The sequence below is a fragment of the Colossoma macropomum genome, unplaced genomic scaffold (genome assembly GCF_904425465.1).
Source record: "Colossoma macropomum unplaced genomic scaffold, Colossoma_macropomum, whole genome shotgun sequence".
NCBI classification, from domain to species: domain Eukaryota; kingdom Metazoa; phylum Chordata; class Actinopteri; order Characiformes; family Serrasalmidae; genus Colossoma; species Colossoma macropomum.
In genome coordinates, this window is record NW_023494790.1 from 12749706 (window position 1) to 12763589 (window position 13884).

Below are 13884 nucleotides of genomic sequence, written 5' to 3' on the forward strand. Positions count from 1 at the left end.
TTGAGAGGAGGCTGTAAGAAGGCACTTCATGCTTATGCAACTGCTATAGTTATCTAGTAAGATGAAGAAAAAGGCAGTAGGCTGTTGCAGAGGTGTGTAGTTACAAGCCACATTTACTCAGTTCATTGCACAATTCTGATAGACGTGCTTTATTCTGGATGTTTATGATACTTTTAGTTGCATTCAAGAAAACAAGGAAAGATAATATTTTTTCAGTTAGTTTGGTTGAGTTTTATTTGGTTTGAGTTCATACATGGCTAGTTGAACATCTGTAGTGCTTTGCTGTTGCCCACACCTCTCATTTTCGAGCTTCAGCTTTTTACTTTACACCAAATAGAAGAAACTTCATTTCCTATGCTTATAGATGCTGCATGTAATACGAAGTTTCATTTTCTGTTTCCTTCTTTCTTTGTTTCTTTCTTTATTTAGGCCTCTCCTCAAGTTGTTTTTGGTACATACTTACTCAAGTCAGTATGTCAATGGAAGATTAAGACTTATGCGTTTTTAACCTTCAAAGATGTGTAGTGCTTTGTTGTGGCCAGTGGATGTCAGGCTTTAGCTAGCCAAACAGATTTTCTTGGGCTTTCCTGATTGTGTCCGTTGCCTTTTCAGGTTTACCACATTAATGAGTGAGTTGATTGTTTTCTAAACTCAGACTTAATGCATTGAGTATAAGCCATCAAGTGATCCCAATGAAGGTGAAGTAAAGTGAATGAATGTTTATGTACACACTACCGCAGCTGAGTTCTGTGTGCCTGATCTTAGCTTATTTGTTCCATTTTCCTACCAGTAATCTTTAATTCTTTCCATACCTTCAGTGAACTGGTCATGCGATACAATTACTAACTGACAACAAATTGTATCTTTATTTAACCGGTAATGTAAAGTTTTATTGTTCTAGTAATCACTTTCCCAAGGCCTTGCCACGTGCCTTAATGCCTTACTAATCGTTTCGCTGATTATGACTCACCTGTTGATAGTTCATGCACAAACCCGCACATTTTGCTGGACTGGATTGGATGGCACTGTGGAGAGTGATGATGGGCAAAGTCTGTTTATTGCAGGGATTTATTAGAAATGGATGTCTTTTGACCCTTAGTAATCTTCAGTCGTGTACAACGTCACGGTTTTACACTCGTGTACAACAACGTCTACGTGAAAATTGTATGTACTGAAGGCAAATGCTAGTTTAGGAACAGACTGCTTACTATTTCTTGAGACTTGTGAAAAAACAGGTCCACTTGAAACAGGCTGAAGTATGTGGCAATTTAACATTGGACTTGCTCACAGCCCATCCAGACAGAACAAATTTAGAACTTTTTTCCCTTATGATTTCATAATGATATTCAGCTCAGCTGTATTATTAGCCCTTGTCTGCTGCTGACAGAGACCGATGCATCTCATTTCTCATGTGCAGGTGTGTGGTTGGAGAAATTGTTTTGTCTGGTGTGTTCTGGGTGATTGTGTGTGATGATATCAGCTTGTGGGAGCTGTTAGGTGAAATAAATGAGGAAATGGAGAAGCCCACCCCACAACAATATTGCCTTTGCTTGCAGGGGTGGGGGTGAAGTTCAAGGATGCAGCAAGCACATTTGTCCTTTTCATGTGCTGGTATGTTTACACACACACACACACACACACACACATATATATATATATAGCATTTTGGAGATACAAGGTTTTGTTCTGAGAGCAGCAATATATATATATATATATATATTGCTGCTCTCAGAACAAAACCTTGTATCTCCAAAATGATAACTTTGCAGGAGAGGGAAAACCTACCTTACCTTTAATAGATAATGCACTGATCAGGCATAACATTATGACCACCTCCTTGTTTCTACGCTCATTCTCCAGTTTATCAGCCCCACTTACTATATAGATGCACTTTGTAGTTCTACAATTACAGACTGTAGTCCATCGGTTTCTCTGCATACTTTGTTAGCCCCCTTTTATCCTGTTCTTCAGTGGTCAGGACCCCCATGACCCTCACAGAGCAGGTCGCAATGGAATTTAATTGGATGTGTTTTCATCAGTTGGATTAAGGCAAATTTAAAAAGGAAACACATTCACTAAGACATTTAATGGGTCTTATCTATAAAAAAGTTCTCACTTTTGACTTTGTTGCTATAACCAACTGTACACTGTTAGAAATAAAGGTTCTGTGCAGGTACACATTTTGTTTATCAAGGTACAAACAATGTAAATGTTCCCTCAAAGGTACAACAGTGGTTTTAAGGTCCAATTGTGAACCTTAAATAAGTTTTTTTTCCAGGTGAAAAGTACAATTTGTACATTTTCATAATCTAATGATTCATAATTTAAAACAGAACAATAAAATAAAAGCCTGGAGACGAGACGGGGTGTGTGGAGTCAGACGTAGAAAATATAATTTCAGTGGATTATGGTACAATTATGTTCCCTGACTAAAGGTACTGAGGTGTACCCTTGAGGGTTCCACCCCAGTGACAAGAGGGGCACTGCCCCAGTGACAGTTTCTGACCTTTCTGTAATTAGTAATGGGTCTTCAGGGAATGTGCTCAAATGGTTCTTGACTTAATTACAGCAAGCTTGTGGCCATTTTGTGATTGCCAGGTTTTTTTGTGACTATTTTGAGCCTAAACACGCTTTTTGTGCCTAAACACAGGTTGCGTAGGGGAGGGTGGCGGGGGACAATTTGTCACCTGCCGAAATTATGCTCCTTCTGTTATCTCTGTGGTGCAAGTTTTGGTTCAAATTAAATTTAATGTGACGATTTATCTTGGTTTGTAGGTTATACCAGAACGTACACGTCTCTAGGTTCAATGGAGGACTTTATTATTATGTACATCATTTTGTAAGTTCGCATGTCTGTCTTTTCTCACAAAGGATGACGTGCAATTTCTTGATCATCAGGATAAACGTTCTGACACTTGTATATGCTCAGATAACATTCATGCAGACACTTTCTGCAATCTCAGGCTACAGCGCTCTCAGGAGCACTGAAAATGTGCATGTGCTCGCTCTCAGATTCACTCACTAGTTCCATATGTAGTGGTTCAGTACATAGTAGTTACAAACTGAGATCCAGATACAATCGTTGTCAGTCACACACAGCAATGTTTGATAAAACAGTCAACTAATGACTGAATATCACTGTAAAAAATTTCACTGTAAAAAACGGTAAAGAACTGGCAGCAGGGTTGCCAGGAACTTATTGTTAAATTAACGGTATTCTGTTGTTGTAAAAATGTACGGTTAAATACCATTTTTTATAAATACAGGATATAACTGTAATTTAGTACAGTTAGTACATTTACAGTATAATACTGCTAGAGGTTAATAGTTCATTACCTTTTTTTTGATGGGGGTGCACTAAGTTTCCTGACAGGTATAGCTACAGATTTTCCTGCACTGATAAAAAACATTGTGTTTTTACTGCTTGTTAATCTTACCAGAAATGTAACATGCATGAAAGGGTTCATTATTTCAGTGAACAGTTGACACGGCAATTTCAATCATGTGACTTTAAAAATGCAAAATGTGTTGTTTTATTGTGAATAAAGTCTTAATTCTACTTGCAAACACTTTGCACATTTTTCACATCAGACATCAACAAAGGAAACCATTTAGGCATGAAAATTAACAGCAAATTAACTTAGATATTACCCATATAAATAAATGTGCTGTTAAAGCTTGTTCTCTTTGCCTGTCATATCAGCATAAACATGAAATTTGACAATAATCCTTGTAGAACAGTCTACAGCTGTAAAAATCTGTCTTGTCCTGCTTTGTCTTTCCTTGTTTCTGTCTGTGTCTGCCTTTATGTTCCCGTCTGCGTCTTGTTCCATATGCTTTTGTTGTTTTGGTCTGGCTCCTCCCCAGTCATCTGTTCCACCTGTGTGTAGTCTGTAGCCCCGCCCTCTTGTTAGCCCCAGGTGTTTCTCATGTGTTCTTTTGTCTGTTTATTCCCCTTGGTTTGGTCTGTTCTATCACACTGCAACAATGGTGACTCACTTCTAGAGGCATTTTGTATAAATGTTCTATTTGATTTATACAAGATATTTTAATACTACTTGACTGGACTAAACTATATAAAAGCTTACAAGTTTCATCAGTCATGGTTCCATGTGAAACCTAACCTCTGAATGAATTTCAGTGTGCATGCGGCTTCTCTTTGATACTGAAGATTAAAGCTGTATGTGGAAAACACAGAAGCAACCAAGCAGAAGCCTGGTTAAGAATTTGGCTGTATGCCCTTACAGTTGATGTATCCCTCACGACTGACCATCCAGCATTCAATACAGCATCTGAAAGAAAACGACTGAAGAGTTAACCACTGGCAGCAGGGATAGGGCCATTTTGCTGAAATACAAAATTGTTGACTTATGCAGATTCTTTATAAACATGACAAGCAGTAGCAGCTGAGGAGTTGCCAGTAGGGTGAGTATCCTCTTCACATCAGCTGCAGTGACAAACAAGTAGAACACGTCAATATAATTGTTTAGTTTAGGCAGAAGAACAACAGCATGCACCATACCCATACCTGATTCATGGTAACTCAGCCATACAACTCATAATCATGAAGGCAGTTGAGAGATTTGTTGATATAATTTGATCACATTATATCAGCGAATGAACACATTGCTGTTGTTGGAAGAAAACCTTGTATCTCGAAAAAAGGGTAACTTTACAGGAGAAGGAAACTACATTAGTATGATGTTTTGTTGCGGAGAGAAGATGTAATGTTACTCAGGCCAAACACTGCATATATAAGACTCTTGACCACAGGATTCAGTTGTTAGCTAATTTAGTTAACTAGTTATCAAATGCACCCTCTCTCTGAATTCTCCTCTGTAAGTCAAGTTCAGCCAACACAAACCAAATAGAACACAAACAAGTCTAGGGCAATTGATATATTAACTAATAGATATCAATATAAAAGGGACTTATTTTGTCCAGTGTTGCACAGGAGGGAAGGGCAAGCTTGTGCACTACTAAGACTGTATTCAGTCTTGTCAGCATTCGGCAGCTAGTTGTTGAAGGTGCTAAAAGGACAAAAAACTTAGTCTCCTATAAAATGATAATCCAGACAGTTGGAAATGTTACAGATGAGTTTTGTAAAACCTCAAAAATAAAATGCCATGCTATAATGTAAAACATGAAGGTGGATGAAAATCACAAGGAATTGCCACAAGCTACTGCTACGCTAGCTTCATGTCATGCAACTCCTGTAATGCATTAGTTTTACAAGAAATAGCTGTTTTTTAAGAATGACGTGATAATACCGTGAAAAACGGCTGTAAATTTAATTTGTTTTACAGTAAAGGACTGTTTTTGGTGTATAACAGGATAATACAGTTGAATACTGGATGTTAATTTACAGCACTTTTTTACAGTGTACATCTGATACTTTCAGTAAATATATAAACTTAAAGTCTGTAACTGATTTGTTTCCAAAGTGGCCTAGTTAGCTATTATCTGTTAGCAGGTCATGCTACTTGTGTCATGTCATGGTTTGTGCATAAAATGAATAACTAAAGTGCAATAATTGTGAAATACAGCATGTTCTGTATTGTGCTAAATACAGCATGTGATATTTTGTAGGTAATATATTGTAGGTAGTGGCAAACACTAACATCAAAGTGTGTTAAATGAGGAACAAATGCAACTGGTTAGCTAAGCAGCTAACAAGATGCCAGAACGTTTCAGTTAGTAGAAAACTGATAATGAAGAGGCAAGTGAGATAATGTACGCTAGCACTAAGAGCACACGCATGTGTATTTTCTCTCAGGAGCACTGTAGCTTGAGAGCATCTCTGAAGCTGCAGGAACACCCTACACTAGTTGATTGCTGCATTTAAACAACCAAAGTACTTCTTTCAGCATAGAGTCGCACATCCATTACAAAAGACCTTTGACATAAGGAGTTGTGGAAATGTACTGTAGTGGTAGTAAATGAAATGGAGAACAGCTCCACCCCATTAAATGGTGGCAGTTCAGGTGGCAGATTTTTCCCCACGCACATAATAGCGTGAAATTGTGTTGCTACAGTACTTTATTTATATAAAATTTGATATAAACATTGAATCTCTATATATGTTACTGGACGTTGTGTGTGGTGTCTGTCTGTTTTAACTTACCTGACTAATGCAAACATGCAAGTATGCAAATAAGCAAAAACCCATTGTGCTGGGGGCCCCACGGGACAGGTGGGACCCATGTAGTCTAGTCTAGTTCGCCTGTGCCACGGGCCAGCTATGTATGACACTGACACCATGGTAAAGTTTGCTGCTAGCTGCCTACACACTTAATTTCCAATCTCTGATTGGTTCAACTCACTTTAGAATAATTAGTAGTGCATTATGAGAAACTGGAGAGTAAAATGCATTTTTATTTTTTAGCAAAGTTGATGTCAGCCTGACTTATGAATTGCCACAAGTCCAAGAGAACACAATTGGCCTTGATCTTTGGGAAGTAGATGTGGTTGCATTATTGAATATTTTGTCCAAGCCTTAAAAATGTTTAATGTTCAAATGGCCTAATGATGCTATTACTAGCTTCTGTTTGTTGATGAACAGCTTCCAATTGCTCCCACTGAATAATGAATTGAGGTACATTAGAGTGACTAATATCACACTCCAGTCTCTGGCTAAGAAGTTGGGCCAAATCTTTCATCTCAAGTCCAAATGAATGAAACTTTATGTTTTCTTACACAACCCATAGTGTTAGAGATATGCTATGATCTACCAAGGCCACAAGGCGGGTACACTTGCTGATTCATGGTAACTCAGCCATACAACTCATAATCATGAAGGCAGTTGAGAGATTTGTTGATATAATTTGATCACATTATATCAGCGAATGAACACATTGCTGTTGTTGGAAGAAAACCTCGTATCTCGAAAAAGGGTAACTTTACAGGAGAAGGAAAAAACCTACTTAACTTTTAATGTAAGTCAATGGAACCAGAATTTCTTCCAAGTCATTTTGGGCCATTTCTTTTGGTCCAATCATCATGAAATTTACACACTATGTAAAGAGCAACAGGCATTTTCAAATTATGTCAAAAACTAAAAAACGTGAAAAATGGAGATACAAGGTTTTCTTCTGACAGCAGCGACTTGCTGGGCCATGGGTAATGTCAGTACCCAGCGCTGAAAAACTGCATGTATTATAAAAAATATTTATACCTATTATAGACCAAAGTAAGTATATAAATGTGTACAGTAAACTGCATAACAGCAGCTGATTGGATGTCAGCTCATAATAATGGTTTATAATATTAATACTAATAATTATGAAATAATAAAAAAACAACAATAATTTATAATATTATTTGTTTTTTCTACCTGTTTCTTCTTAAATTGTTTATTTTTGTAAACATTAAATGAAATAAATCATTATGCTTAGTTTTAACATAGGTTCACTTTAAGGTTTGAGATGACTTCATTTTATGGAGATGCCCACAGTTTGCATAATGGACCCAGGTCAGCCTGGCTGTTCTCCAGCAGCCACGAGGTTTCCAATTACACGCTTGTAGCTATTAGGTACCGGGTTTGTAACACAAGTGAGCTGGAAGCAAGCCTGGCCTAGCTTTTGCATCAAGCTGTTCTCCTGTTCCTGTGTTGCTAAATCTGACTTATGGCTTGACAGAATTTTTACCAGTATTCACAGCGTCCATGTATTTGGGAAGAGTAAAGGATTTTAGTGCCATGATTAGTTTATCAAAACAGATGTTTAGAGGTCTGCTCCTTTTTGACAATAGGAATTTTGGAAAGAGGGAGTGGCATAATGTTTCTTGTTGCCATGTAATAGCTAAACACAATATCCTGCAAAGAGCACAACATTTCTCAAAACAATGGGAAAACATATTTTATAACAATGGGCATTTTACAGCGCTGACTGCCCCACAAGCCATTCTCAGCCTCCAACCCCCTCGCCTCCCCGCCCCATTTCCTATTTGATTTTCTATTTGTTGGGGAGTGCCTGCCAGAGCTGTCTTTTCGCTTATCTGTGGAGATTGGATGCTGAGGGCAATCAGAGCTCTGCCACACTTCACAGAATTCCATTAAAGCTTGTGAATTAAATTACCAAACCGAAGCAATTGCAAATAGGAAACTTTCTGTGTGTGCGGGTGTGCATGCGTGTGTGTGTGAGAATGGGAATATTTGAGTTTGAGTGGGCCATTTATTCTACATTTTCAGATCACATTGAGTTTGGACCTAAATTCTAATCTCTTATAGATAATAATGATTGTATGGCGCAGCTTAGGCCACCCAGAGGTGCTCAACACTGTTGTTTTTCCTTTCAGAACTAACATATTGTTGATTTTGTGTTCCTAAATCCTAATTCTTATTAGTATATTAATTAATTTGCGTTAGTCTGTATGCTGATTGACTAAAACTAGGAGGGAAAATTGATCCTTTTCAAATGGATGGAAATTCTTTTCCTTGACTTGATGCCATCTGTCATCAAGCTGAATCATTTCACCTCTTGTTGATTGTGCTATGTTGTGTTCAAGTTATCTATGCTTCACGTTCTTGTCACCTCATGCTCATGTCACACGGATAACAGTGGCATTTTACTGCAGATACCTTCTTACTGGCATGATACTGTACCTAAACGTCAAACTTAAACCATATTTGCTTGGCCAACCCTACAATTCCATTCCCTTCTTTTTTCTTTTTTCCATATGCCTCTAAGTCTCTGTTGAGAAGATATATGTAAGAATTTTTTTTCAAAATACAAGTGTAGCCGTGTGTCCAGTTGACTCATCATCATCACTAACTGCTTAGTCCAAATAGGGTCATGGAAGCAGTTGGGAGAGCAGAGAATCCCAGATGATCCTGTCCCCCCAACTTCCTCCAGCTCATTCCGGGGGACCCCAAGCCGCTCCCAGGACAACATGGAGATATACTCCCTCCAGCGGGTCTTAGGACAACCCCCGGGGTCTCGTCCCAGTAGGCCATGCCTGGTAAACCCTCACTGGGAGGCGTCCACTGCTGGCAAACTGTAGGATAGAGGCTTTTAAGAATTATGTATGCCAATCGAAGCAGATTCTTTTGATGTTCCTGTGGTTTGTGTCTTCTGCCATTTTCAATTCTGAATTCATATTAATTAACTCATACGTGATATGTGGCTCATGTGATTGGTGCTCTTTCTATAAAGCTGAAAGGGTGACAGATCTCCCAGATTTTATCTTTAAATCTTGTGATTACAAAGTGATGCCAATAAGTGATAAAGTACAAGGACTATGTACTGCTGGTCTAGACATGCTTTGATTAGAAAATGCTTGTCTCTTAATATCTCTTACACCGTTAACTGATTATTAGAAAGTATTTTTGCACTGCTTATCAATAAATATGTAATAATAAACCCTTGCTGAGTCCATTAGTAGAATCAGTAATGGTGAAATGCTTTTGATGTAGTTATCAGCTGTTATCAGCTGTAGATGATAGCTGTAGCAACAGCACTGGCTTAAGCTTGATAATGGACATGCGTTCAACACAAACTCATAAAGATTCTGCAAATATGACACAGGGCAATAATCAGAGAACTGCTCTCTGTCAGCAAGTTCAGATTTTATGAGCTGTTCAGTGGAGAGATTATTGAGATCTTGTCAGCATGTTTTTGTCATTTATGATGCCCTTGCCCTTACTCACGCACCTGCAAATAGCTTCTTATGCATATTATGGATGTTTGACTTTGGGCAATTTAGGCTGTGTGATGTGATCAGTGCTGTTTTATATGATCTTTCTTCATCATCTAAATACATAGAACTACATATTTTGTGTCCTACTTTGGTCCTTTCAGGATATAATCACCAGCTTGTAGCTTGTTTCTCAACTCACAAATCTGAGCACATAGAAAATGGAGCTAAAATGTGACATGGCTGGTCATGCTTGCTATGTAACAGAGCATCTGTAATAACTTATCAAAGGCTCATCATTGTTGTCTTTTTATTGTCAGATAATGAACCAAGGTACAAGCTGAGTCTGTCAAAGGCCACTGACCAGGCCTTACTGCAGATCAGACAATAACTTTCTTACTGAGCAGTGCTGAAGTCACTGTCTGTGGTTCGTGGATAGGTAAGTATGTAAGTATCAGGCTGCAGTGTCCTGTTGAGCCAGTGATTCAGCTTTGTGGCTAAATTGTAGCCACGTAATGTACAGCTGGACCGTGACGTTAGGGTGACTCAGACAAGTCATTCTTTTTAAACATTTTTTTTAACATTTTAACTGGTTTTCCTTTACGAGACTATGAAGATTATGTTAGTAAGTTTGAAGAGGCAGCAGTTCTGTTCCTGATTACAGCGTAATTTGGCTTTTCCTCTCTCTCTCTACTGACTTTCTTGGCGTAAACACTTGGTATTACTATGTACATACTTGAAATACCCCTGGGAACCATACTGTGTATTCCCGAACTTTTTTTTATGAGCTTACGAAACAGAAAGGACGGAACTCATACTGTGCAGAGGACTAGATTTGTAAAAAGCACCCTGCCTGCAGTGGTTCTCACTCCATGAATCATTTTGGACGTGGTCGTGACAGTTTGTAAGCCCCACTAAGCCTTCCCATCAAAAAAAAAACAAATACCTTACATAAATTCCACTGGGTTGACATAGTTTTCTCAAGGATTAGGAGTGAATTCTCAGCTATGGTTGACTGGTCATGATTATGGCAATTCCCTATACGCTGCATGCATTCTCTTGCTTCAAGATGGTTCCGTATGTGAGTCATCTACAACAATGGAGAGCTCGTTTTGACGGGCCATCACGATGGTGTAATCCATCCTCTTTACCCAAGTTCCCCCAGCAGTGGAAGGAAATTGGCTTAGATCCCATCATGTTCTTCACTGGAGCTGTCTGCCTTGCTTCAAATTCGATTTCTGTGCTATCATGACCCCGTGCGACCCAATATAATCAAGCCTGGATTTGTGCAATTCCATCGTCTTCTTTTATTCTCTTCTCTTTGGCGTTATTTCTTTCCGCTCTGCTGCCGACAGGCCCAGTCCATTTTGTTGCTGAGAGGCAGATTCCTATATGTGACAGCAGGATGATGTGCCTCTTATGACTTCTCATGAAAATGCTTGACCCTCTGGGGGACGGTACAAGGCAGTTTTGTAGACACAAATGAAGTAATTGAACTAAATGCTACTGTCAATAAAAATGATCCCTATTAAAATTTGTTTTCCGACCCAGAATAAATAATTGTGTAAGATCTCTCTCGGCTGTTTTGAGTCAAACAAAACAAAGATACTCTGAATCTAATCGTAGGAACAGTGCAAGATTAACAGAGTGTATATTTCATTTGACTTTATGATAACAATACAATGTATGATACAAAAAACACTGACACTGGATATTTCTAGAGGACAGACGAGAACTTTTTTTCGGCTAGTTGGGCGCAGAGTTAAAGAAGCCTCTTGGCAAAGACAGGGATTGTTAAAGTGTCAGAAGGAAGACCCTTGGACTCTTATAAAACAGAATGCCCTTGTTCGATGGGATCTTGATACATTGATTTAATGACTGTTCCTCAAGGTATTTCTTGGTTTGTATGTGTAAAATAAGGAATCACTATGTTTGAGTAGAAGCTGCGTTGCAGAAATCACAACAACCCCCTTCTTCCTCTCATTCTTACCACTCCTACTTATTGTTTTTTCCTCAACAATCATCTTCAATCTACACCCTTCTCTCTCTCTCTTTCTCTCTCTCTCACTCTCTCTCTCTCTCTCTCTCTTTCTCTCTCTCTCTCTCCCACTCTCTCTTTTTTTCTTCCTCTCTCCACTCTAAGCTGTAAAAGAATGAGCTGCCTGACAGATCCTGGGCACAATGATTCAAGACCAAAAGCAATGATCTGTACAGCTCACTCTCTGTTTGCAATAGCATTATCATCAGTGACAGCTGCTGCAGCTTTAGCAGTGGCTTCCAGGCTCAGAAGCTTTGCATCTTCCCTTCTTTGCTGCTTTTACTGCTTATCACACATCGGAGAGGGCCAGACAGGTAGGTGCAGACAATGAAAGAGAGGTAAAGGGAGAGAAAGAGTAGAGAGCTGGACAGTAAGAAGGTGGGGGGGGCAGAGAAAGAACAAAGGAGGGAGTGAAAGAGGAGGGGGAAGAGAAACAGTGTTAGCTGAACATATTAGGGACGTGTGAGGGGAAGGCTGGTAGAGAGTGTGGGCTGGGTTATACGGCACTTAAAAGGCACCAGCTGTGAGCGTTTCAAGCCTGAATAACGGACAGGCAGGCAGAAGCAGAGGGGCAAGAAAGGGAAAGGAGGAAAGGGAGAGAGGGCAAAAGAGGTAGAGAGAGAGAGAGAAGCACTGGACAGGAACATCCAGCAGTGCACCTACTGGTTCAGTACACACTCTTGTGGAGGGCTACTCACAGCAACAAGGTTTATTTTTAGATTTCCCCCGTCCCCTTGATCCCTCTTATTTGGTGGTTGGAAGTTGGAGCCGACAATGCATTGGGCTGTTTTGCTGCTGGCCCTGATAGGAGCCAGTGCTCTGAAACCCGAGTGGGAGCCCGGGACTTACGAGTCTTCGGAAACAGGGGCCGAGCAGTTTGTGAGTGACTACAACACAACTGCAGAGCAAGTCTTCTACTTCAGCACAGAGGCCAGCTGGACGTACAACACCAACCTGACGGACTACAACTCCCAGCAACAGGTATGAGTCTGTCTTGCATCCCAATATTACACTTTCTAAGTGTAATCATAGCTCTAACCTGCAGATGTCAAAGAGCTGCAAGCTTACGCATGTATGACGATAGGCTCTAGGCACAACTGCTTATTGTATGGTACAACTTTTTACAGCAGTGCCACTGTCTTTATAGCCTGTGTGATTGTGAAGTTCCACTCGGTCTTTAAAAACCATCATGATGTAACGGCCACAAAATTACACACATTCATGTCTTCTCCGCAGACGAGTGCTATTTTTATCACTGACACGATATGGTGTCCTTTGATGCATAAAGCAATGCAAAAACGGATATGAACTCTCTATCTGGCAAGGCAAAGCTTTGCTGCAAACAATTCCACTATCATATTTCAGAACGCAAACATGCAACTCCTACAGTTCAGTAGATCCAGATGTCAGAGGGTGAGTGGATCGTAGAACACACAGAGAGGAAAAGTAAAGAAATCCTGTTCAGCGAGGATTGATGCTGAGGTGGAGGCTTATTCAGTGGTTCACTGATTGAGAAGACAATTTGAATATATTCTCATCTCTTTCATATACATATATGTTATTCACTGAATATGTCTGATGTCCACTAAGTCTTACTAGTCAGATTCTGAATGTACAAGAGAAACAGCAACAGTCTAGTGAGAAAATACACACTTAAAGAGGATGCCATAATATGATACATGAAACAAATGCTTGAATCAGTTGTGAATTAGTTTAACTGGTTTCTTGAAAAGAACAAGAATTGAAGTTAAGGATTCGTTCATGAGTTGGATATCACATCCACACGCGCCAGGCGTCTCCTTGCAGCATCTTCCTCCTCCTCCAGACAGCTGTTCCAACAATGTTTGACACCAACATAGCATAGCACATGGACAGCAGCCCAGCAATTTCCCACCCAACAGGTGTGACCTTAGGCCCATTCTTTTAGAGGTTGGCTTGACACGCCTGAGAAAGCTGTGTGGCTCTGCCCAACAGCTGAATTAAACAAAAAAATTATAAAAAGAGAGACACGCGGTGAGCCGAGCCTAGCCCAAGCCTCGCATGGTGTGATGTCTATTGTTCCAGACAGATCAAACAAGGTGATCAAAGCGCCTCCATCCCAGGGCGGCTCTCTCGGAGGGGCTAAGCAGAGGGCCGGAGCTGACAGGGCTCACCCTGGCAAAAGGCAGCTCTGTCAAAGCAACAAAGCCCACCCCACATTCCACAGATAAACG

At 39.8% G+C, this 13884-nt stretch overlaps 1 protein-coding gene across 1 annotated transcript in view; it reads left to right on the forward strand.

The window, feature by feature from the left end:
- The first annotated feature begins 11740 nt into the window (after nt 1-11740).
- Nucleotides 11741-13884, forward strand: part of ace (angiotensin I converting enzyme (peptidyl-dipeptidase A) 1) — a 31466-nt gene continuing 29322 nt past the window's right edge. Inside the window, exon 1 of the mRNA XM_036572177.1 lies at nt 11741-12652. Coding sequence (XP_036428070.1) covers nt 12446-12652 — 207 coding nt within the window. The 5' untranslated portion in view covers nt 11741-12445. The remainder of the gene's footprint in view (nt 12653-13884) is intronic.